We start from the raw sequence: 22,193 nt of genomic DNA, 5'->3' as shown, positions 1-22,193 counted from the left end.
TTTGGTTTGGTTTGGTTGGTTTGGTGGTGTTTTTTTTTTTTTTTTTCATTTGGTTAGTTGGTTGTTTTTGTTGTTGTTTCTAAAAAAGGCAGTTGAAGCTATTCTTCCTCTCTGAATCAGGTTATTCCCACTATAGGCTCGGCTGAGTTCCTTGCACACAGTCACAGGCTCCACATAAACAAAGATTATTTCCTAGCATATATGTATGCTATATGTGCAGCACTGTTACTCTGCCAATTTCAGTGCTCTCCTCTAGGGAGATGGTCTAATAATTGATATGTGAATTGCAGTGTATTAAAGAATCTATATGATGGCCATTTTTTTCAGGACCTGTTTGCCTTGGATGTGGAACCCTATCGATATAGTGGTGTTAATATGACTGGATTCAGAATTCTAAATACGGAAAATACCCAGGTGTCATCAATCATTGAAAAGTGGTCTATGGAGCGCTTGCAAGCACCTCCTAAGCCTGATTCAGGTTTGCTGGATGGATTTATGACGGTATGAATATCAGTGTTTAGTTCCTTTCTTTGTATATGTTTGTGAAGCTAAAAAATACTTTCAATATTTTATTTCTGTTACTAAAATTTTTTGGAGGTATGAAACCAAGTATTATTATAAACATGAGTAAGAAAGTAACTGTGGTGTTTCTGCTTATCTGTAGACTGAATACATGGTCATATTAACTTTCTTTCAAAATTACACTTACTGTATTTTCTCCAAGTGACAATACCATATTTTAAATATCTAATTCATCTAGTCACAATTACATACATGTAAATAAACTTTCATTTCTAGGTTTTCAGTGAGTTTCTGCTCATCACTTGGAATTAAATCTAGAATTACAAAGTCAGGAAGGGATTTATTTTAAAATATAACCTACGTTAGGAGCTCTTTAGTTTTCAAGTTTGTTGAAAGATCTAATTTCCACTTTGTCTCTGAGTGATTTATAACATCTTTGCTGTCAAAGTTCCACTGTTCTTTGGATATTTTTTTTAATATATTTTTTAGAAATGTTTGCATCTTCCATTTGACAAATAGCAAATTTTGTTTCTTGAAGTTACTTATCAGTTATCTATCTTGTGTTAATTGAGCCACATAACATGGCTAATCATTTGAACAAAATTTTTCTACTTAAAAGTTTCAAAGATTTTATAGTCATTAGATACTGACAATATTTTAAGTTAATTTTGTTTTCATCTTGTTTTTAGAAAATTACCCTTTGTAGAGCAAAATACTTTTCCTATAATGGCTTGTGTACAGTGTCTTGCACTTCCCACAATACAGTACTTTAAAAGTCACATTGTTCATTTCTGTAAATAATTACGAAAAAGCAACTGAGCCCACCAAACTTTCAGATTTGTCTGACATATGCATCTGGCTTACATATTAGCTGTTGATTAATATTTTAACTCATTATTTCATGCTTCCTTGTTTGCATTAATATTTTCATTCTTTGATTTTTTTACCTTTTTTAATTTAAAATTTTTAACAGGTCAAATCGCTCATTGTAGTTGTATATTTTATGCAGTGATCAAAGATATAATTGATTTCAAACCTTCAGATAGTCACCAAAGTCAGTAGCAATAGTTATTTTATCAAAACATAGGACCATGGTAAATAAAATCATAGAATAATAAATGTTGGAATAGAGTTCTGTGGGCCAGTTCACATTTATTTTATCTTTTTTGGTGCTGTAAAGAAAGTACTGTTCTTGGAAAAGCTTCTGATGTGGAGCAGAAACCTGTTATTGCTAGAGAATGTGTAAGACCATACTTTATGCCATTATTCACCTCAGCATAGGAAAACACGAAGTGCATGAAAAATATATGGGTTTCTCTTCAGGACCCTTAAGAGCCCTCTTTGTAAATCCAAATGGAACCGTGTATTCATGCAGCCTGTGATGAATATTTTATGGGATTCTTTATGTTGATAAAGCATCTAAATGCACTGTGATTACCTGAGTTTTAGGAACCTGAGATATGCAGATAGAATTTAAAGGCCTAATAATCATAAAAAGTGTTGAGTGCTTACAGAGCTTTTATAATTTGGCCATTAGATACAGAAAAAAACAGGTGTAAAAGAAAGTTATGTCATTACATAATTGTATAATTTTTTTCCCGTGTTCAGAATAAAATAAGTCATTTTATTGACCTATTAATTATAAAGTTATATTTGTAGAATCTTACTTGTTTCACTGTTGCTGTGTATTTAGTCAGAAATGCATTCAGGAATTAAAGATTCTATATAGATATCAATGCTGTTATGGAATACTCTAACTTATATGGTCTGAACTGAGACCTTGTTTTATTTTTACTGCTTGATAATGACTACAGCTTATTCAGAAAAATCTTAGCAATAAACCTGCTTAATGAGAGTGCATTTTGCTTGAGCCACATAGCTAAATGGCATTTAATCAGATATTAAAATCCCTGAAACTCAAGAATTTGCCAGATAAAAACCTGAGGTTTGTATATGTCTGAGCATTTAGAGACCTCAGCGAAAATTAGCTGGTTTTCAATGCAGTTACGTATCACAAAGTTGTAAGTTCTGGTGGTGCTATGCCCTCCTACTTCTGACTTCGCCACTGTACGCCTGACTTTCCCACTTAGGCATCATGACAGAGTTAGAACTATCAATTTAACTCTGACATTGTGTTCCCTTATTTATGATTCATAGAGTTCCCAGTCTTAATTCTTGTTTCAGTTTATTTTCTGTAGTCTTGTATAACTCCCTAATTACTATGTATTTTTCCTGTAATTATCTGACCTTTAGTATCTCAATCTGATAAAATGTGGGTATAAAATTTCATCTTGTTTCTTTGGAATGTTCCAAGTCAAATTTCCAAGTGTGGATCTTAAATTATGAAGACTGAATATTTTTGTTAAATACTAACAATATTGTCATCTGTACTGTATTAACGGAAAGTTATTCTGGGAAGTAGAAGAGTGACATACTATTTTCAGGAAACTTTACTTTGGTATACTTGACTTCTTATTTTTGAGTCCATACAAGTATCACACAGAAAGAGGAAAAAATGCCACAAATTCCTGAGCATAAATGATCTCATATATTTATATATGACAATGTGATTCAGACCAAGCACTGAAGAGCATTAATAAAGTGTTCTGAGTTCAGATTTTTTTTTACTGTGCAACTATTAATCTTCCATTTTTTTTTGTACATCAAGTCAGACCTTAGCATGCATAATTAAAATGACCTAACAAGCCCTGCTGCTTCATTAACGGAAAGTTGTTCTTCCTAATTGCTTTCGCCTATCATCTGATTTAGCTATCTGGTTTCATCTTACATGGAAAAGAGTGTACTTTTTGTATTCTGACAATTACTTCTATTGTTTAACGTTCACTTTAGTGGCTGTATATGGCAGGTGCAAGAAAGCACTGTGCTATTTGATGAATGTTATAGCTAAAGTCAGTATTAAAGTGTTTTCCTCAGAAAAATCATAGTTTTGATCTGATATTTTTTGTAAGCTGCTGTCATAGTTTAAGCCCAGCCAGTAACTCAGAACCACACAGCCACTTGCTCACTCCCTCCTCTTCTTCCCTCCACTCCAGGAGGAATGGGAAAGACAATAGAAAGAATATAACTCCCACAGGTTGAGATAAGAACAGTCCAGTAACTAAAGTATAACACAAAAACACTACTACTACCACCAATAATAATAATGATAAGGGAAATAACAAGGGAAGAGAAAACAACTGCTCACCACCTGCCGACTGATACCCAGTCTGACCTGAGCCGTGATCTAGCCCTTCCGGGTAACTGCCCCCAGTTTATATAGTGGGCATGACGTGCTGTGATATGAAATACCCCTTTGGCTAGTTTGGGTCAGGTGTCCTCTCTTCGTTTCCTCCCAGCTTCCTGTGCCCCTTCTCACTGGCAAAGTATGAGACTGAAAAAGTCCTTGATCAGAGTAGACATTACTTAGCAACAACTAAAAACATTGGTGTGTTATCAGCATTGTTCTCAGACTAAATTTGAAACCACATCACTGCGTCAGCAACTAAGGAGGAGAAAAACGACTGCTACAGCTGAACTCAGGGCAGCTGCCTAGCAGAATGGAGCATTATTTAGATGTATGTTTTCTGTTTCTGCTCTTAAATCTCTTTTTCAGCCAGTCTTCCCTTTCCCCCTGTCCTGGATTCAGCAGCAGCTGTCAGTTTTTCTCCTTCTTAGTAGCTGGTGCAGTGCTGTGGTTTTGACTTTCGGCCTGGGAATAATACCAATAAAGCCGATGTTTTCAGTTGCTGGTCAGAATGTTTACCCTGACCAAGGACTTTGTGAGTCTCATGCTCTGCCAGGGAGGAGGAGAAGCCGGGAAGATGCAGGGACAGGACACCTGACCCAAACTAGTCAAAGAGGTATTCCATACCACAGCATGTTATGCCTGGGGATGTAACTGGGAGTTCCCTGGAAGGGCACGTCCTCTTCTCTGTCTGGCTCATTTCCGGCGGGCGGTATCGTATTCTCTTCCCTTGTTATTTCTCTTATCATTATTATTATTGGTGGTAGCAGTAGTGATTTGTATTATACCTTAATTACTGGACTGTTTTTATCTCAGCCCATGGGAGTTACATTCTTTCGATTCTCCTCCCCATCCCTCTGGGTAGGGGACGGGGGAGAGTAGAAACTGCGTGGCTGACTTGCCGACTGGTTTAAACCAGCTTTCAGCAGGCAATGATCCAACGCTGCACACAGCCTCTCCTGCCCTGAAAGACTGTTACAAGAGATGGAGCCCAACATCATGGACTGAATGGACTCAGCAGCTTTATAGGAATTGGTCCATGCACTAAGATAACAGTGCACTGAGATGAGAGTGAGGGTATATGGAAAATGTGGGATCTGAGCATGACGTGAATGGTATGGAATAAGGGGTGGATACAGCTTTCTTGGGTGCTGTGGGGTTCTGTAGAATGCACATCCCAAATTACAGTAGTGAGGGAAAAGGAGTTCTTATCCTACTGTTTATTCCAGCTGCTTTTGCTCTGTATTTACGCCTTTGCTTTCATCGTTGTCCTTATTCTCACCAGCTGGTTCCTCCTCACTCTGGGCAATAGGAATTTCTGAATGATCCCTATTTGTGGTGGCATCAGTCAGTTCCTCTGCGGCTGAGATGGGGCCTTGCAGGTCCTTCACATGGAGGGTAGGATTGATCATTTGCTCTGTGTCTTGTTGAGAGGCTGGTACATTGCTGTCTTTGGGTAGCTCAGGGCAGTTGACAGGAGCTATCACCAAGGGAGGCTGAGGTAGGTCTTTCGCAAAGCCACTGCCCATCCAGAACATTGCAAGCTCATATATTTTTAAAAAATTTCTCCTTTCTTTTCTGGACATAGAGTGCTTTTCAAGCTTAGGCACTCTCCACCATGAAACAGTATTTCTCAGGAAGTGAAATCTATTTGTATTAACATATAAGAGTAATATTAAATGCTCAGGGAAAAAATACAGAGATCTGTTGCATACCCAGGATGGTTCATTCTTGTATTTGAGATTTTCATCTCCTTTAAAAAAAAAAAAAAAAAAAAAGAAAAGACTTCATTAATAAAGTTTTAAAATTTTAAAAGCTGATGTATGGACTTCCTCAGATAAGGAGAACAAATTCAGGGATATTGTCTTTAAAGACATAATTGTAATAAAGATGTAAAAATTATGAGGAAAAGTGCTAATACCTTCATACATTGTCCTTAATTGAAAGAATACACAGATGCATTCACTCCACAGAGATGTCTAGGAAATTAATTTCAAAAATAACCATTTTGAGGGATACAGTAGAAACACTGAAGTTATAATTGCTTTGGAATTTGAGAATGAAAATGAAAAAGAGAATAGTGTTGGATTCGTAAATGTGTAGGTATTTTCCCCCAAGGAGCTCTCCATATTTGCACACCTAAAGACTCAGGGCACACATTTATATATGCTTACTTTGTTCTCTATTTCCCTTGATTAACTTCGCTAAGCAACCTGTCAATGTCCAGACCTTATGAATGTCCTGTGAAGCCTAGTTTATCTGAATGTTCACCTTCTTAGCTTTGTTATTTCAATTCAAGAATCTCAAAAGTTTTGTTGAATCCAATGGTAAGAATGGTTGAAGGATGAGTATAGATGCACAACAGCGGCATATTTTCAGTTGCATTAAATCTATGTGTTTGAAAAATCCTAACACCCTGTATTGAATTGGACCAATACGTGAAGACTGTGTTAAATGATCAGCTCTAATCAGGTGAATCAGCCCAAGAATCATGTTAAGCTAATGGAGCTGGAAAATGTACTTTATCCCACCATGGACAAGACTGGAAAAGATTAAGAGTGTTCAGGAAGGCTTTGAAACCATGGCACTTGAAGCTTAAGAGCCATCTGAAACATAAAAATCTAGAATTAAAAAAAGTGTTTCCGTTTTCTATTATGATATAACCAAGGCTTAATCATGGAAACATACTCTATTAGCAATACCAGCATTTTGTATATTTAGTCCATTTTATTTTTTAATCAAATTTTGTTCTGTACCTCAATTTCTTAGTTTCTCATCCAGTGTTCCCCAAAATTCACTGCTTTGTTTTCCTCCCAAATGAAGCAAAAATTTATGGTGTCATCCAGGGTTTTCTTTCAGAACTCTTCTGGAGTTTGACTTACTCAATTTATCCTGGATGTAAGGGTATTCAATAACTGTATAAACCAATATGGATAGTGTGGTTATTACACTGGGTACAAATTCTGCACTGAGATAGGAAGTTCTCAAATTTAGTTTTGTTTGGGTTTTTTTGGGTTTTTTTTATAGTTATTTTATAGAAGATAAGACTTACAATATGTTGTTACAAACTAGTCATTTTATTACTCTAACAGTAAAAGGATATTTGTGAAACTACAATTTCTTAACTCTACCTAACAATACAGAAATAACAGTTATATTTGAGATAGAAAGTTAAATAATAATTTAGTAACTGCTAGCAGACACTGTGACTGGACAGGATTTGATGAGAAAATGGTGGTGTTCGGGTTCCTGAAGGTGAAAAGATCCATGAAAAAAAAAAGGAATATTAATTATAGAAATACAGCTTTGGATTCTGATTTAGAGCTTCAAAGAGGATAGCTTGTTATGTAGACTGCTTTATAATTATCCCTTTAGAAAAAAGAAATTTTCTGGATTTGATGATGAGATGTGTTTAGGAAAAGAGTGTGGCAGCAAATGTGTACTTCAAAGGAAATACTAAACAATTACTTATTACTGCATTACAAGCTAGGAATCTCCCCTAGGCACAGTTAACTTCATGCGTTTAGCGACTATGCACAATTTCATGCTGTAAGATGTTTTAAAACTTTTATGTCAGCTATCTTGAGAATTAATCACATTATTAAATGTTTGACTCTTGTATGTAGTCTTTCTTGTTATTTTAGGAGACGTGATCTATCAGAAATTTGTAATCCTGTCCCAAAGGAAAGATACACCCAAGTGTTGTATAGAATTTAGCAGAAATTGTAGCTTCTCTCTTATGGGAGATTTCATTGAATTCTTTCAGATGTTGTTTGAGGGATGTATGCATATATTTATAGATATAGTATGATTAACATGGATTTATATAGTTTTCATGTTAGAACTGTCCTGCTACCTGTTCATAAAGAGGGAACTCGCATAACAGCAAGTAGGGAAATGGAAGAGCTCGTGCAACCTGCAGAAGCTTCTATGAAGTCTGTAAGATTAGCTGAAGCATAGGTTGTTCAGGAAATAAGTTCCTTTACTCAGGAAACGTGCGAGTGTCTGCACTGTATGAAATTTTAAGTCTGAGGACTGTAGCCCAGTATACAGTAATCTGTCCAAAAAAGGGCAATAAAGTAGCTGAAGGGTCTAGAGCACAAGTCTTATGCAGATTGGCTGAGTCTGAGGGTTATTTAGTGTGGACAAAAGGAGGCTGACAGGAGCCCTTATTGCTCTCTTACAACCACATTGAAGGGAGATTTTAGGGAAGTGGTTGTCAATCTCTTTTCAGAAGTAACAAGTAATAAGACAAGAAGAAATGCCCTCAAGTTGCACTGGAGTGGGTTAGATTGGATATTAATAAAAACTTCTTCACTGAAAGGGTTGTCAAGCATTGGAACAAGGCTGTACAGGGGACTTGTGGAGTCACCATCCCTGGAGATATTTAAAAGAAGTGTACATGTGTAGATATCATGCTTAGGGACATGGTTTAGTGATAGACTTGGCAGTGCTAGGTTAGTGGTTACTCTATCATCTTAAACATCTTTTCCAACCTAAATGATTCTATGGCCCTATAAAGATAGTTTTCTTAGAACATGCATATTGAAATTCAGTTTAATAGTTTATTTATGTTTGCCATGGTTTAAGCCCAGCTGGTAACTCAGAACCACACAGTTGCTCGTTCACTCCCCACTTTTCTCCCACTCCCAGAAGGATGAGGAGGAGAATCAAAAGAATGTAAAACCCACAGGTTGAGATAAGACCAGTCCATTAACTGAAGTATAATAAAAAACTACTACTAGTACTACCACAAATAATAATAATAATGATACGGGGAAAAAAGGGGAGAAAACATAAAACTTAAAGGGGAAAGGGAAAAAAACAATCAACATGGGTGATGAACAATGCAATTGCTCACCGCCTGCTGACCGATACCAAGCCCGACCTGAGCAGTGATCTGCCCTTCTGGGTGAATCCTCCCAGTTTATAATACTGGGCATTACATGTCATCTCTTTGACTAGTTTGGGTCAGGTGTCCCATTTCTGCTTCCTCTCAGCTTCCCGTGCCCCTTCTCACTGGCAAAGCATGAGAGACTGGAAAGTCCTTGATCCAGGTAAGCACTACTTAGCAACAGCTAAATCATTGGTGTGCTATCAGCTTTGCTCTCTACTAAAGTCGAAAACACAGCACTGTACCAACTACTAAGAAGGAGAAAAAATAATTGTTACAGCTGAACCCAGGACAATACTCCGTATCTTTTGTAACTTTAGGGAAAGTGAGGCAAAAGCAAGATTACTTTTATTCTTTTATTTGTTGTTATGGTTAAGGAATGTTGTCTTTAGGAGCAGCATAATCCATTAAAGCTGGTAATCAGCAGCCTTATTTGTAGGAATGAACAACCATAGCAGTCATTATGGCTACAGATGTGGGATATGGAATGGTGAGAGGATAGCCGTGCTAGGTTAAGCAGCAATGTGAACCATTCAATTTGTGGAGAGAAAGGATTGTCAATTTAGCCCTTATTATGTACTCATCAGCTTCAAAGTGGCATTGCTTCCTAGGGCTGGTATGCACTTAATTCTAGTGAGGTTTAAAAGTATGTTCTGGGTAAAATCCTGATCCTTTGGAAATCAGTATGTATGTGTAATTTGTCTAACCTTTAGTTTGCTACATAAATGTTAGGCCTAGATATGATAATGCAGATGCAGTTTATTTATTAATTTTTTTTTTACTGGATTATTGAATACTGCGTACTTTAATGGAGTGAAAAAGAGTAAAAATCATATGTAGATGTTTGTCTCTGAATATTAAGGTGATTAATTTAGGTATAGTTTGAAACAGCTGACATACATGGTAGAAAGAAATAAGCTTCTGGGCATACCATCCTCTCTGCTAAAGACATGAAAGGGTATGTGTTTAAATTGTTTTCCATTTTTCTCCATTTCCAGATGTATATGTGTTTATCTAACGAAAGATATAACTTTTCCCTATAGATTTTTTTTAATTTCTTACACTGCAGCACACTATTTCTAGTTTTAAATAGGTTCATATAGTACACAGACTTCCCTGTGACTTTAATCCAGACCAGATATATAGTTATTGCTTAAATTCATTTTGTGAAGGTATCCCTATCTGTTTCCTGTCGAGAGCATCATGAACTCAATTATTGTGCTTTCCAGATGCTACAGAATATTGTGCTGCACCTCCACCTGTCCCTACAGAAGACCATGGGTACCCTGTACGCCCAAAGTCTGTCCACCTTCTGTGGATGTTTTGCATATCCTTGAGTATTCCAAATGGTGCTATATGCATGCATTAGGGCTGCTTAATCAAATTTCTAACTGAAAAAAATTATAACAGTAAATATATTTTCCACCTGAACTGTCTAGTGGAAATACAGTTGCCACAAACACACATATAGAGCTATTAAACAGTGCCTAGGAAAATTCAGGCATCAAATTGAATTTGCATCTGAATACCTTTATGTCAGGCTGGAAACAAAATTAATGTGCTTTTATTATTATATATTTTATTAGTGAACCTGAGGCCTCTGCCTTCTGAACCCACATACAGCATAGGAAGTAGGTGAAAAAATAACATACGGAATGCATTAAAGAAAATTAAGTATCATGAAGCTTTGAAACAAAGATTTCAGATATTATCATTTTTATACTCTTCATACTCCCACTTCCCAATGCCTAAGCATATCTTTGGGTTTTGTAGAATAACTTTGGCTTTTGTTCACCCGTGAGAATAGAAAGCTTAGGGGAGACTTTATCACCATGTTCCAGTATTTAAATGCTACAAAGCTACAAAGAAGCTGCAAAGAAAATGGAGACTCCATTTTTACGAGGAGTCACATGGAAAGGATGAGGAATAATGGGTGCAAGTTACTGCCAGGGAGAACACTAACAGAAAATTTTTTACAATGAGAAAAATCAGCCATTGGAATAATCTCCCCAGGGAGCTGGTGGAATCCCCAGTGTTGGACACTTTTAAGATTTGGCTGGATAAGATGCTGGGCCATCTAGTTAGGTTGTGCTTTGCTAACAAAGTTTGGACTAGATAATCCTTGAGGTCCCTTGCAACATGGTATTCTATGATAAGTCTGCATCTTATTTCAGATAATGAGAGGCTATGTAATATTCTGGAAATAAATCTTAAACTTATTTAAAAAAAGTTCTTATTTTGATGCTGCAGAATCATTTATTCAAACCTAGTGGAGAAATGCTATTGGTAAGTATTACAGAAACAATAAAGGATATTCTGCACACGTAATTTCTTTCAATGCTGTTTATAAAAACAAAATCTCATGTTATCTTTTTGTCTTATGTAGTAATGGATGTATTATTCAATATCTACTGAGCTGCTGATTGAGGTCTCAGTTCAACAAAATGTTCAATGTGCTTTCTTACTGAAAAAACAATGCAAACCTTTTCAGTAGTCCTATTGAAGTCAGCTGAACTGCTTTGGCACTTAACGTGAAGTACGTAATTTTTTTAAATGGGACTTCAAAGGTCACTCATGTAAAAGAAGTGGTTTTAGGCAAGTTACTTTGTTACATTTCTTCAGTTTTATTTTGAGTGAAAACTGAGAGAGAATTTAAAGATATTTCTGAGCACAGGGGGCAATAATTTTTCAGTCTTTTAATAATAAATGACATAATCCAAAAAATACTACTTTGCAAATTGTGTATGCGTGATGATATGATTGTTCTCATTGTTTACATAAAAGGTAAGCAATGTTAGCTTTAGACTATTTTGGATTTCTTAGCCTTCTTTTTGCTTAAAATAAAGGACAGTTATTCTGATACAATTCCAAAGTTTGAGTAAGATTGGAATTAGAATCCAAATAAAAATAACTGTAACTGAAGGAATATTCTCGTCTGCACGATTGCTGGAAAGAAATTATTTTTTTTTTTTTTTAATTCATCTTCAAACCGAAAATAAAACCTAACACCAAAACCAAAACTAATCAAAACTTTTTTGTTACAGTTCTCATTATTTCAGTCATAGTTCTTAGAAGCGTGTTTCACACAGTATGATTCATGTTAACATGATTGCTGGAAGTAGGAGGTCATCCTGAACAGGTAGCTTTGCAGTAGTGCACATCTAGAATTGAAGTCAGCGAAAATCAAGGTAGCACCTGGATAACTGCTGACCAGTTATTTCTTGATGTTGTTAGACTAATTTAGAAGGTTTCCTGACTCAACTGGCCTGGACTCCTTGGAGAAAACTGGTACACCTTAATACATCTTTTGGCCAGTGAGAGATTTCATAGAATTATAGAACAGTCAAGTTTGAAGAGACCTTGAAAGATCTTTTCCAACCTTTCATGGGAAAGGGAGCCAAGATGAGATTATCTTGCACTCTGTCCAATTGTGTCCAGTGATGAGAATTCCACCATAACACAGGGGAGATTGTTCCAGTGATTGTTGTCTCTGTAAAAAAATCCTTCAAAATAAAATCTATTCTGGTGTACCTTGTACCAATTGTCCTTTGTTCACATCATGTAGCTCCTTGTAGTGAGAGATCCTTTATCCTCTTTGTAACTGCCTTTTAATTACTGAAATAATGTGATGAGTTCCCTCCTGAGCTTTTCTTTCTGCAGGGGAAAATAGACCTAGATCCTTCATGCTTTTCTCAGAGGGCAGGTTTTCTAACTCTTTGATTATCTTTATGGTGCTCCTTTGGACTCTATCCAGTGTATCCATGTCTTTTTTGAATAGTGGGAAACTTAACTGGACAGAGTACTTCAGATGCAACCAGACAAACACTGAGTCTTATGATCACATCCTTATCTCTGTCAGTAATGCCTCTTTGGGTGCAGCCCAGGATCTGATTTTCCTTTGTTGCTCAATCAGTGGCTCACAGCTGACTCATGTTTAGCTTGTTCACCAGGGCTTCCAAGTCCCTTTCAGCAAGGCTGCTCCCCAGCCACACAGATCCTAATATGCACTGGACTTTTTGGTTTTTTGTCTTTGCACTTGTCTTTGTTAAACTGCATAGAGTTCTTGCTAGCTAGCTCTTTGTAAGATGGCTTTACCTTCTGTCATTCCCCCTTATCACCCCTTTTAGTGTCATCAGCAAATTGTTTAGCAGTAGGCTTATGTCTTCCGTGTGCGTTGCTTACTGGTCATGTATCTGAAGAACCCTTTCTTGTTCCTGACATCTTTGGCCAACTTCGGTTCTAGCTGAGCCTTAGCTTTCCTGGCTGTATCTCTGCATGCCTAATTAAGGCTCTTGTAGTTCTTGACGGGTATTTGGCCACCTTTCCATAGCTGGCATGTTTTTTGGTTTTTGTTTTTTTGCTGTTAAGCACACCCAAAAGCTCATTGGTAAGCCAGGGTGCTCTTTTGTTCTGCTGCCTTCCTTTTACTTTGTAGGGGATGAACTGTTCTTGTGTTTCCAGGAGGCTGTTCTTGATAACTTTCAGCATATACAAGCTTCTTTGCCCTCCATGGATGCTTCCCATGGCTCTTGAAATTGGTTCTTATGAAATCCAGGTCTTTGTCCTAATACTAGTCTTCATTGTGCACAGTAGGAGCTTAATCTCCACAATGTTATAATTGATGTATCTGAGATTGATATTGCTAATTATGTTGTCAAGTAAATTGTCTTAGTCTGTGAGCAGTAAATCTAGCAATACACTGTTCTTAGTTGGCATGTCCATCAGCTGCAGCAGTAAGCAGTCCTCAGTGCATTCCAGGAACCTCATGGATGAGCTGAATACTGCTGTGGTATTTTCCCAGCTGTCCAGGTAATTGAAGTCACTCATGGAGACCAGTTTCTCTTGTTCATGGTTGTATATAGAAAGACGCACAAAGAAATCATTCAGTGACGTACTTGTATGTTTATAAAATTTAACATCTACTATCGTATGACCAGGGCCCGGTCTGGGAGCTCTGCTCTGGCTGCCCCGGCGGTGGCCAGTTTAGGCACCCAGACAGAGCCGATGAGAGGGGAGGCTGCAGTGCAATGCTCAGAGTATAGACAGTGCCTGCACTGGTCTCCTGAGGGAACGGTGCCCAATGGGCAGGGCTGCAGTCAGTGCTCCCTGGTGGAGGTCCTCCTGCAGCAGGCGGCTGAGCTGCGGGATGCTGTTAATAGGCTGCAAGATGTCAGGGAAGCTGAGAGGAAGCAGGACTGCCTGCTCCAGGCCCAAACTGTGCAAGGGCCTCAAGCGTCCCCTGAAGCTCATGGAGGAGTGGAGGAGGCTGTCAACCCAGGAAGCTGGGAAATAGTAACAACAAAAAAACAACAAAAAAAGGAGGAAGAGGACAATTAAAAACAAAGGGCTTCCTCCTAAAGCTGTTGTCCCCACCCAGAACCACTTTGCTGTCCTGCAGGGGGCTAAGAAGGAAGGTCACTTGCACCAGAAACAACCAGCTGATGCACCAGTAAAGAAGATCACTACTGGTGCTGCCAGGAAAAAGAGATGTGTCATAGTGGTAAGGGACTCTACTTTGAAAGGGACAGAGGCACTCATCTGTCGGCCTGACCCGGTCTTGAGGGAGGTGTGTTGCCTACCTGAGGCACGGATAAGGGATGCTGCAAAGAGGCTGCCTGCTCTAGTGAGTCCCACGGACTATTACCCAGTTCTGGTGATCCATGTGGGTGCTAGTGATGTTGATAGCAGTAGGCTGGAAAACATAAAGAAGGACTACAGAGCCCTGGGAGAGGTGGTTAGGGGCTCTGCAGCTCAGATTGCCTTTTCATCAATTCTCCAGGATACAGGGGAGGACCTTAAAAAAGTTAGGAGGATTGGTCAAGTTAATAAATGGTTAAAAGGGTGGTGCCATAGTCAGGGGTTTGGGTGTTTTGAATACGGGACCCAAGTTAGTAGGCCAGGTCTACTGGGGGCTGGTGGAGCTGATCTGACAAAAGAAGAGGAAGAGAGGTTTTGGTCGGAGGCTTGCCAGGCTGGTCAAGGTTTCTTTAAACTAGATGTGTTGCGGGAGGGGGGCATCGTTTCATCCCAACATACCCAGTCAGTTGCCAGCACCCACAATAAATGCTCAGAGCAATGCAGAGATATTCCAGCCACTCCAGCCAATGAGCCGGCTTCATTTGGAGGTCGGCTCAGATGCCTCTATACAAACGCCCGTAGCATGGGAAACAAACAAGAGGAATTAGAGATGTGTGCACGTCTACGTGGGTATGATATAGTAGGCATCACAGAAACATGGTGGGATGGCTCCTATGACTGGAATGTTGGAATAGAAGGTTACAGGCTCTTTAGAAAAGACAGGCCTGGCAGGCAGGGATGGGGAGTTGCTATTTATGTTAGGGATAGGCTGGAGAGTATGGAACTCTGTCTGGGGACGGGTGAGCAGTCAACAGAGAGTTTGTGGGTCAAGGTTAAAGGGAGAACAGCGATGGGGGACATTACTGTGAGGATCTGTTACAGACCGCCTGATCAAGAGGAATCTGTGGATGAAGTGCTCTATAGGCAGATAGGAACAGCCTCACACTCACAGGCCCTTGTTCTCATGGGAGACTTCAACCACCCTGACATCTGTTGGAGTGAAGGTACGGCCCGGCACAAGGAATCCAGGAGGTTCCTCAATTGTGTGGAAGACAACTTCCTTCTGCAAGTAATAGAGGAGCTGACAAGGAGAGGTGCCATGCTTGACCTCGCACTCACCAACAGGGAAGAGCTGGTTGGAAATGTGATGTTCCAGGGCAGCCTTGGTTGCAGCGACCACGAGATGGTCGAATTCGAGATCCTCGGGACAGTGAGAAGAGCATGCAGCAAGCTCACTGCCCTGGACTTCAAGAGAGCAGACTTTGCCCTCTTCAGGAACCTGCTCAGTAAGGTTCCATGGGATACAGCCCTAGAAGGCAGGGGAGCCCAAGACTCTTGGTTGGTATTCAAGGATCACCTGCTACAAGCTCAGGAGTGTTGCATCCCAACTAGAAGGAAGTGCAGCAGGAGGGCCAGGAGACCTCCTTGGATGGATAAGGAGCTGCTCAGGAAAATTCAAAGGAAAAAAGAGGCTTATAGAAGGTGGAAGAAGGGACAGGTGGCCTGGGAAGAATACAGGGATGTTGTCTGGGAAGCTAGGGCCCAGGTGAGGAAGGCTAAGGCCCAGTTAGAATTGAACTTGGCTAGGGATGTTAAGGATAACAGGAAGGGATTCTATAGGTACGTAGGGAATAAAAGACGGGCTAGGGACAACGTAGGCCCCCTCTGGAAGCTATCAGGAGAACTGGCTACTCAGGATTTGGAGAAAGATGAGGTTCTTAATGACTTCTTTGCCTCAGTCTTCACTGGCAAAGTCTCTGACCTCACCACCCAAGTCTTGGAAGGCGAACACAAGGACTGTGAGATTGAAGACCCCAGGCCCACTGTAGGAGAGGATCTGGTCCAAGACCATCTTAAAAACCTAAACGTACACAAGTCCATGGGACCTGACGAAATCCATCCGTGGGTCCTGAAGGAGCTGGCAAATGAAGTTGCCAAGCCACTGTCCATCATATTTGAAAAATCATGGCAGTCAGGTGAAGTTCCTGATGACTGGAAAAAGGGAAATATAACCCCCATTTTCAAGAAGGGGAAAATGGATGACCCGGGGAATTACAGACCAGTCAGTCTCACCTCTGTGCCTGGCAAAATCTTGGAGCAGATTCTCCTGGAAGGCATGCTAAGGCACATGAAAAACAAGGAGGTGTTTGGTGACAGCCAGCATGGCTTCACTAAGGGGAAATCCTGCCTGACCAATTTGGTGGCCTTCTATGATGGGACTACGGAACTGACAGACAGGGGCAGAGCAGTTGACGTCATCTACCTGGATTTATGCAAAGCGTTTGTCGCTGTCCCACATGACATCCTTGTCTCTAAATCGGAGAGACATCAATTTGATGGGTGGACCACTTGGTGGATAAAGAACTGGCTGGATGGCCGCATGCAAAGAGTTGTGGTCGATGTCCGGCTGGAGACCAGTAACAAGTGATGTCCCTCAGGGATCGGTGTTGGGACCGGTCTCATTCAACATCTTTGTCGGTGACATGGACAGTGGGATTGAGTGAGCTCTCAGCAAGTTTGCCGATGACACCAAGCTGTGTGGTTCGGTTGATACTCTGGAGAGAAGGGATGCCATCCAGAGGGACCTCGACATGCTTGTGAGGTGGGCTGATGCCAACCTTTTGAAGTTTAACCATGCTAAGTGCAAGGTCCTACACCTGGGTTGGTGCAATCCCAGCACAGCTACAGGTTGGGCAGAGAAGAGATTGAGAGCAGCCCTGTGGAGAAGAACTTGGGGGTGTTGGTTGATGAGAAAATGAACACGAGCCGGCAGTGTGCGCTCGCAGCCCAGAAAGCCAACTGTATCCTGGGCTGCATCAAAAGGAGCATGACCAGCAGGTCGAAGGAGGTGATCCTGCCCCTCTACTCTGTTCTCGTGAGACATCACTTGGAGTATTGTGTGCAGTTCTGATGTCCTCAACATAAAAAGGACATGGAACTGTTGGAACAAGTCCAGAGGAGGGCCACGAGTATAAACAGGGGACTGGAGCACCTCCTGTATGAAGATAGACTGAGAAAGTTGGGGCTGTTCAGCCTGGAGAAGAGAAGGCTGCGTGGAGACCTCGTAGCAGCCTTCCTGTACCTAAAGGGGCCTAAAAGGATGCTAGGGATGGGCTGTTCATCAGGGACTAGGGTGCATTAGAAAGGGTGTGGTTAGTAGGTCAAGAGAGGTTCTCCTACCCCTCTACTCTGCCTTGGTGAGGCCGCATCTGGAATATTGTGTCCAGTTCTGGGCCTCTCAGTTCAAGAAGGACGGAATTGTTTGAAAGAGTCCAGCACAGAGCCACAGAGGTGATTAAGGGAGTGGAACATCTCCGTTATGAGGAGAGGCTGAGGGAGCTGCGTCTCTTTAGCTTGAAGAAGAGGAGACTGAGGGGTGACCTCATCAATGTTTACAAATATGTAAGGGGTGAGTGTCAGGATGATGGAGCTAGGCTTTTCTCAGTGATGTCCAGTGATAGGACAAGGGGTAATGGGTGTAAACTGGAGCATAAGAGGTTCCATGTGAACATCAGGAAAAACTTCTTTGCTGTGAGAGTGACAGAGCACTGGAACAGGTTGCCCAGGGGGGTTGTGGAGTCTCCTACGTTGGAGATATTGAAGGCCCGGCTGGACAAGTTCCTGTGTGATGTACTCTAGGTTACCCTGCTCTTGCAGGGGGGTTGGACTAGATGATCTTTTGAGGTCCCTTCCAACCCTTGGGATTCTGTGACTCTGTGACTGTAGTGACAGGACAAGGGGTAACGGGTTCAAACTTAAACAGAGGAAGTTTAGATTGGATATAAGGAAGAAATTCTTTCCTGAGAGGGTGGTGAGGCACTGGAATGGGTTGCCCAGGGAGGTTGTGAATGCTTCATCCTTGGCGGTGTTCAAGGTCAGGTTGGATGAGGCCTTGGGTGGCATGGTTAAGTGTGGGGTGTCCCTGCCCATGACAGGGGGGTTGGAACTAGATGATCTTAAGGTCCTTTCCAACCCTAACTATTCTATGATTCTATGATAGGTATACCAACACAATGTATATAAAATTTCAGAGAAACCATTTAGTAATGATGCTTTGAAGAAGAAAGTGCTGTGACATTTTTCAATCTCTTGGTATTAAGCTTACTTGAGGGTTGGTTTGACGCTGGACTTTTTTTACTGTTAATAGAATATACCTCTGTGAAACACAATACAAAAGAACATACCTCTGTGACCTTCATGACTTTTGTGTCCCTTATGAATATTTCAGCTCTGTTTCTGCTTCTGAAGATGTTTTCATTCTTAACTTTTTTTTTCTTGGAAAAGAAAAGAAATCAAGTACATAGAAGTATCTGCTATTGAGTTGGATACATTCGCGTTCAACTTCTGGTTGAATATGGAAATGTAGCCAATGACAGATCATTTTCCCTTTTAAAAGCACTGTCATGCATGCAAAGGCCTCAGCCTGAATTTTGCTGCATGATTATGAATTGAAAAATAAAATCTATATTAATGGAAAGAGAAGGTTCTGTCTTGGATTTATAGCAACATCTGGCAGCAATTAAAAAGGCTTCTTCATTCTTTGGCACAGATAGATCTTCATATTTTTGTACAAAGCGAAGATGTGCTTAATGATTTCAATTAGTGAATGCTTAAATTTGCCACAATTTGCAATTAACAAGGAAAATAACACAAATGTTTTCTTTAAAATTGATTATTCCTCTATTAATGTTTATAAAAGTAGGCTTCTTTACCTTTATTTGATGGGTTTAGTCCTGAGACAGTATTCTAAGTCAAAAACCTAAATAGACAAAGAAAAATAAATGTATCTTTTATTGAAATTTATGTCAAGTTGCATCAGAGAGTACTGTCTCCTTTTTTTTTTTTTCATTGAACGTGCTTATGTTTCTTTTCCTTTACTGCTCCACATCTGACCTATACATCGACTAAATACTTGTTTTAGATAAAGGTCATTGATTAGGAACAAGCACCAGCAATATCAGGAAATTGTTTTTAAACAATTTAAAAGGGTTTAAATGTGAAGATCTTGAAAGAAGTTCTCTTTAAATTAAAAGTAAGTCATAAGGTCTCAAGCACAACTGTTTCATATAAAGCAAACATTTATTTGGTTTGTTTATAAACTGCAACATAAGGAGCTTTATATGTAGCTTTGCAAGGCTGAACATGAAGCTCAGGTTTACTTTGGTTATCAATAAATACTTCATTAGCATTTATAAGGACATGTTTTAAAACGTAGTAATGTAAAAAGAAGTCAGTGCTGATTCTGTCTTGTAGACATGGATGTAGAATACCGAATGACATTGTAGTGGGCTTAGCGACTACAATTTTGCTAGAGGAATACAGATTAAAAAGTAAGGATTATGTTCTTTTTGTACCAAGATGAAGTATGTGTTCAGTTAATTTAACACAATAGGCTGTATTAGGCTAAAAATTAAGGTACTTGACAATTTTATCGAAGTCACTCCGAATTTGATGAGATCAGATTATAATTCAGAGTTCATTCCTAAAATAAAACCCATGTGGGATATACTTTGAAATATACAAATTAAAGATGAATGACGTGAAACTGTAAAACATGAAGCACTTCAATAAAGTGTATATGTGCACTGAAGTTTAGCTCGGACAAATTAAAATTCAGGAAAAATAAATTGGTAGCAAATCAGTGAGTTTTGTTAGCTTTTGCATTATTGCTAGCAGTTCTCTAGGACAAAGATCCCACTTCTTTTATAAAGCTGTGAATCAAGACTTATAATTATGATGCTTGAATGAAAATGTATTGCTGAATGAAAGATCAGACGAGAGGGGATTCCAGGTATGAAAATACAGCTGATTTTAATTTTTTATACGTAGTAGAGTCTGGTTTTCTCTGTCTTATGGATGCTTTATCTTGTGTATGGATACATATTCCTTTTACTTTTGGTCAGATTAGTCTTAGAAATCAAAATGTTTTAGATGATTTACATGAAGTTTATTTAATGCTCTTGGTTAGAATCTGGATCTGCATTGATCTGACCTGTATTGATTTCTAAGTACAATCAAGGGAGAAAGTCCCTCAGTAGAGCAATGGAATATAAAGCACTATCAGGAGAGAATCTTGTCTATCGGAACACTTGGTATTACAGTTGTTACAGAAAAATACTGAAGAGCTTTTCTGGGAATATAAATTAGCAGCAACTAGCCTGCCAGATCTAAGACAAGATTTGCTCCTAAGGAGTGAGCTGTTCTCTGAGAAGGTGCTCATTTTTGCAGAGGTGTGTTGAGTTTTCAGAACTGCTGAAGTATCATTTTCTTTGTATTCTGTAAGTTGTGATAAGTTTGAAATACAGTATCTAATTTTTAAGTAGTTTGCGTTATTACAGGTAGGTGACTAAGATTCAGACAAGCGCAGTTCAATCTAAGATGTATGGGAAATATTGAAAATGTTTTCGTTTAAGGTTTTGTGATAGTATAAAATCTTTCTGTTATGTTTTGAGGGTGTTTTGAGGGTTTTGGTTTTTTTTTCACTATAATCTATTTTTAAATTTTTGTAAACAGCTTATAAAACTATTTTTAAATTTTTGTGTGTGTGTAATAGAAGCATCACTAGGAGCAACCCATTGCAAATCATGGAATAATGGCTTTCTTAATGTGACTCTACCCTCTTAAAAATAGATTCTCTGATATTTACATCTGTTCCATTTCTTCCTTTCCCTCTCCGCCTCCCCCTGGAGACAGTAAAGAATTGAAAAAAATACTTCTGAACTCAAACAAAACATTGAAGCATTTCAAATGTTACGTTTAAAAGCATGAACACAACATATACAGTAACTTCTTTGTGTGAAATACCTGGTGATCTTTAGATTAGAAGCAACAACTACTTATGGCTGTCCTTTGAAAGATTCATCTCCAGTAGCTCAGTAGAGCACTATTTGATCTGAGGGAAGCTCTCCAAAAGCAACAACAGTAAGAGCTGTGAAATTGAAAGCTGTATTAATGAAGAATAATTGTAGCTTAAACACACAGACCATCATATAGTTGGCAAACCAGAGTACCAGTTCTTCCTTTTCTTCTAGAAGTTGCTTCTTTCAAAACAGAAGGATATCTGCATCGTTTTCTGGTTTGCTTGTATTTTAATGCTAACAGGCATGTGAATTTTTCAAATTCTGAAAAAAATTCATTAAATATAGCATGGTTTCAAATATAATTTTTTAAGCTTTTACAGCCACACAAACTTTAAAAGTACTGCAAATTTAAAAGGGTCTAGTGTTTAAAATGATGAGCACACCATAAAAAGAAACAAGAATTGTAAAATCAGAATGATTTGGGTAGGAAGGAGCCTTAAAGATCATTTAGTTCCACCCCCTCTGCCATGGGCAGGGACACTTTCCACTAGACCAGGCTGCTCAAGGACCAATCCAACCTGGCCTTGAACACTGCCAGGGATGGGGCATCCACAGCTTGTCTGGACAACCTGTTCCAGTGTCTCATCACCCTCACAGTGAAGAGTTTTTTCCTAATATCTAATCTAAGTCTACTGTCTTTCAGCTTGAAACCATTAGCCCTTGTCCTATCACTAAATTCCCTTTTAAAAAGGCCCTCTCCAAATTTCTTGTAGGCTTCTTTAAGGTATTGGAAGGCTGCAGTAAGGTCTCTGTGTAACCTTCTCTTCTCCTGGCTGAACAAACCCAGCTCTCAGCCTGTCTTCACAGGAGAGGTGCTCTAGTCTTGTGATCATCATTATGGCCCTCCTCTGGACTTGCAGAAGCAGGTCTACATCACTTGTGTTGGGTGCCCTGGAGCTGACCACAGTACTGCAGGTGGGATTCTCATGAAAGCAGTGTAGAGGGGCAGAATCACCTCCCTGAACCTGCTAGCCGTGCTCCTTTTGATGCCACCTAGTATACAGCTGGCTTTCTGGGCTGCAAGAGAACAGTGCTGGCTCACATTGAGCTTTTCGTAAATCAACCTAATAATTCAATATCCTGTTCAGAACATGGC

General features: G+C 39.4%; 1 protein-coding gene across 1 annotated transcript in view; it reads left to right on the top strand.

The window, feature by feature from the left end:
• The window catches only part of GRIK2 (glutamate ionotropic receptor kainate type subunit 2), a gene marked incomplete at its 5' end in the record, with an annotated part of 415,974 nt that overhangs the window by 165,135 nt on the left and 228,646 nt on the right, over positions 1–22,193 (top strand). Inside the window, one exon of the mRNA XM_080616090.1 lies at positions 328–501. Coding sequence (XP_080472216.1) covers positions 328–501 — 174 coding nt within the window. The remainder of the gene's footprint in view (positions 1–327; positions 502–22,193) is intronic.

Source organism: Psittacula echo, assembly GCF_963264785.1.
Source record: "Psittacula echo genome assembly, chromosome: 4".
Lineage (NCBI taxonomy): Eukaryota > Metazoa > Chordata > Aves > Psittaciformes > Psittacidae > Psittacula > Psittacula echo.
Note: the sequence above shows the minus strand (reverse complement) of the source record. Positions and strands in the feature narration are given on the sequence as shown.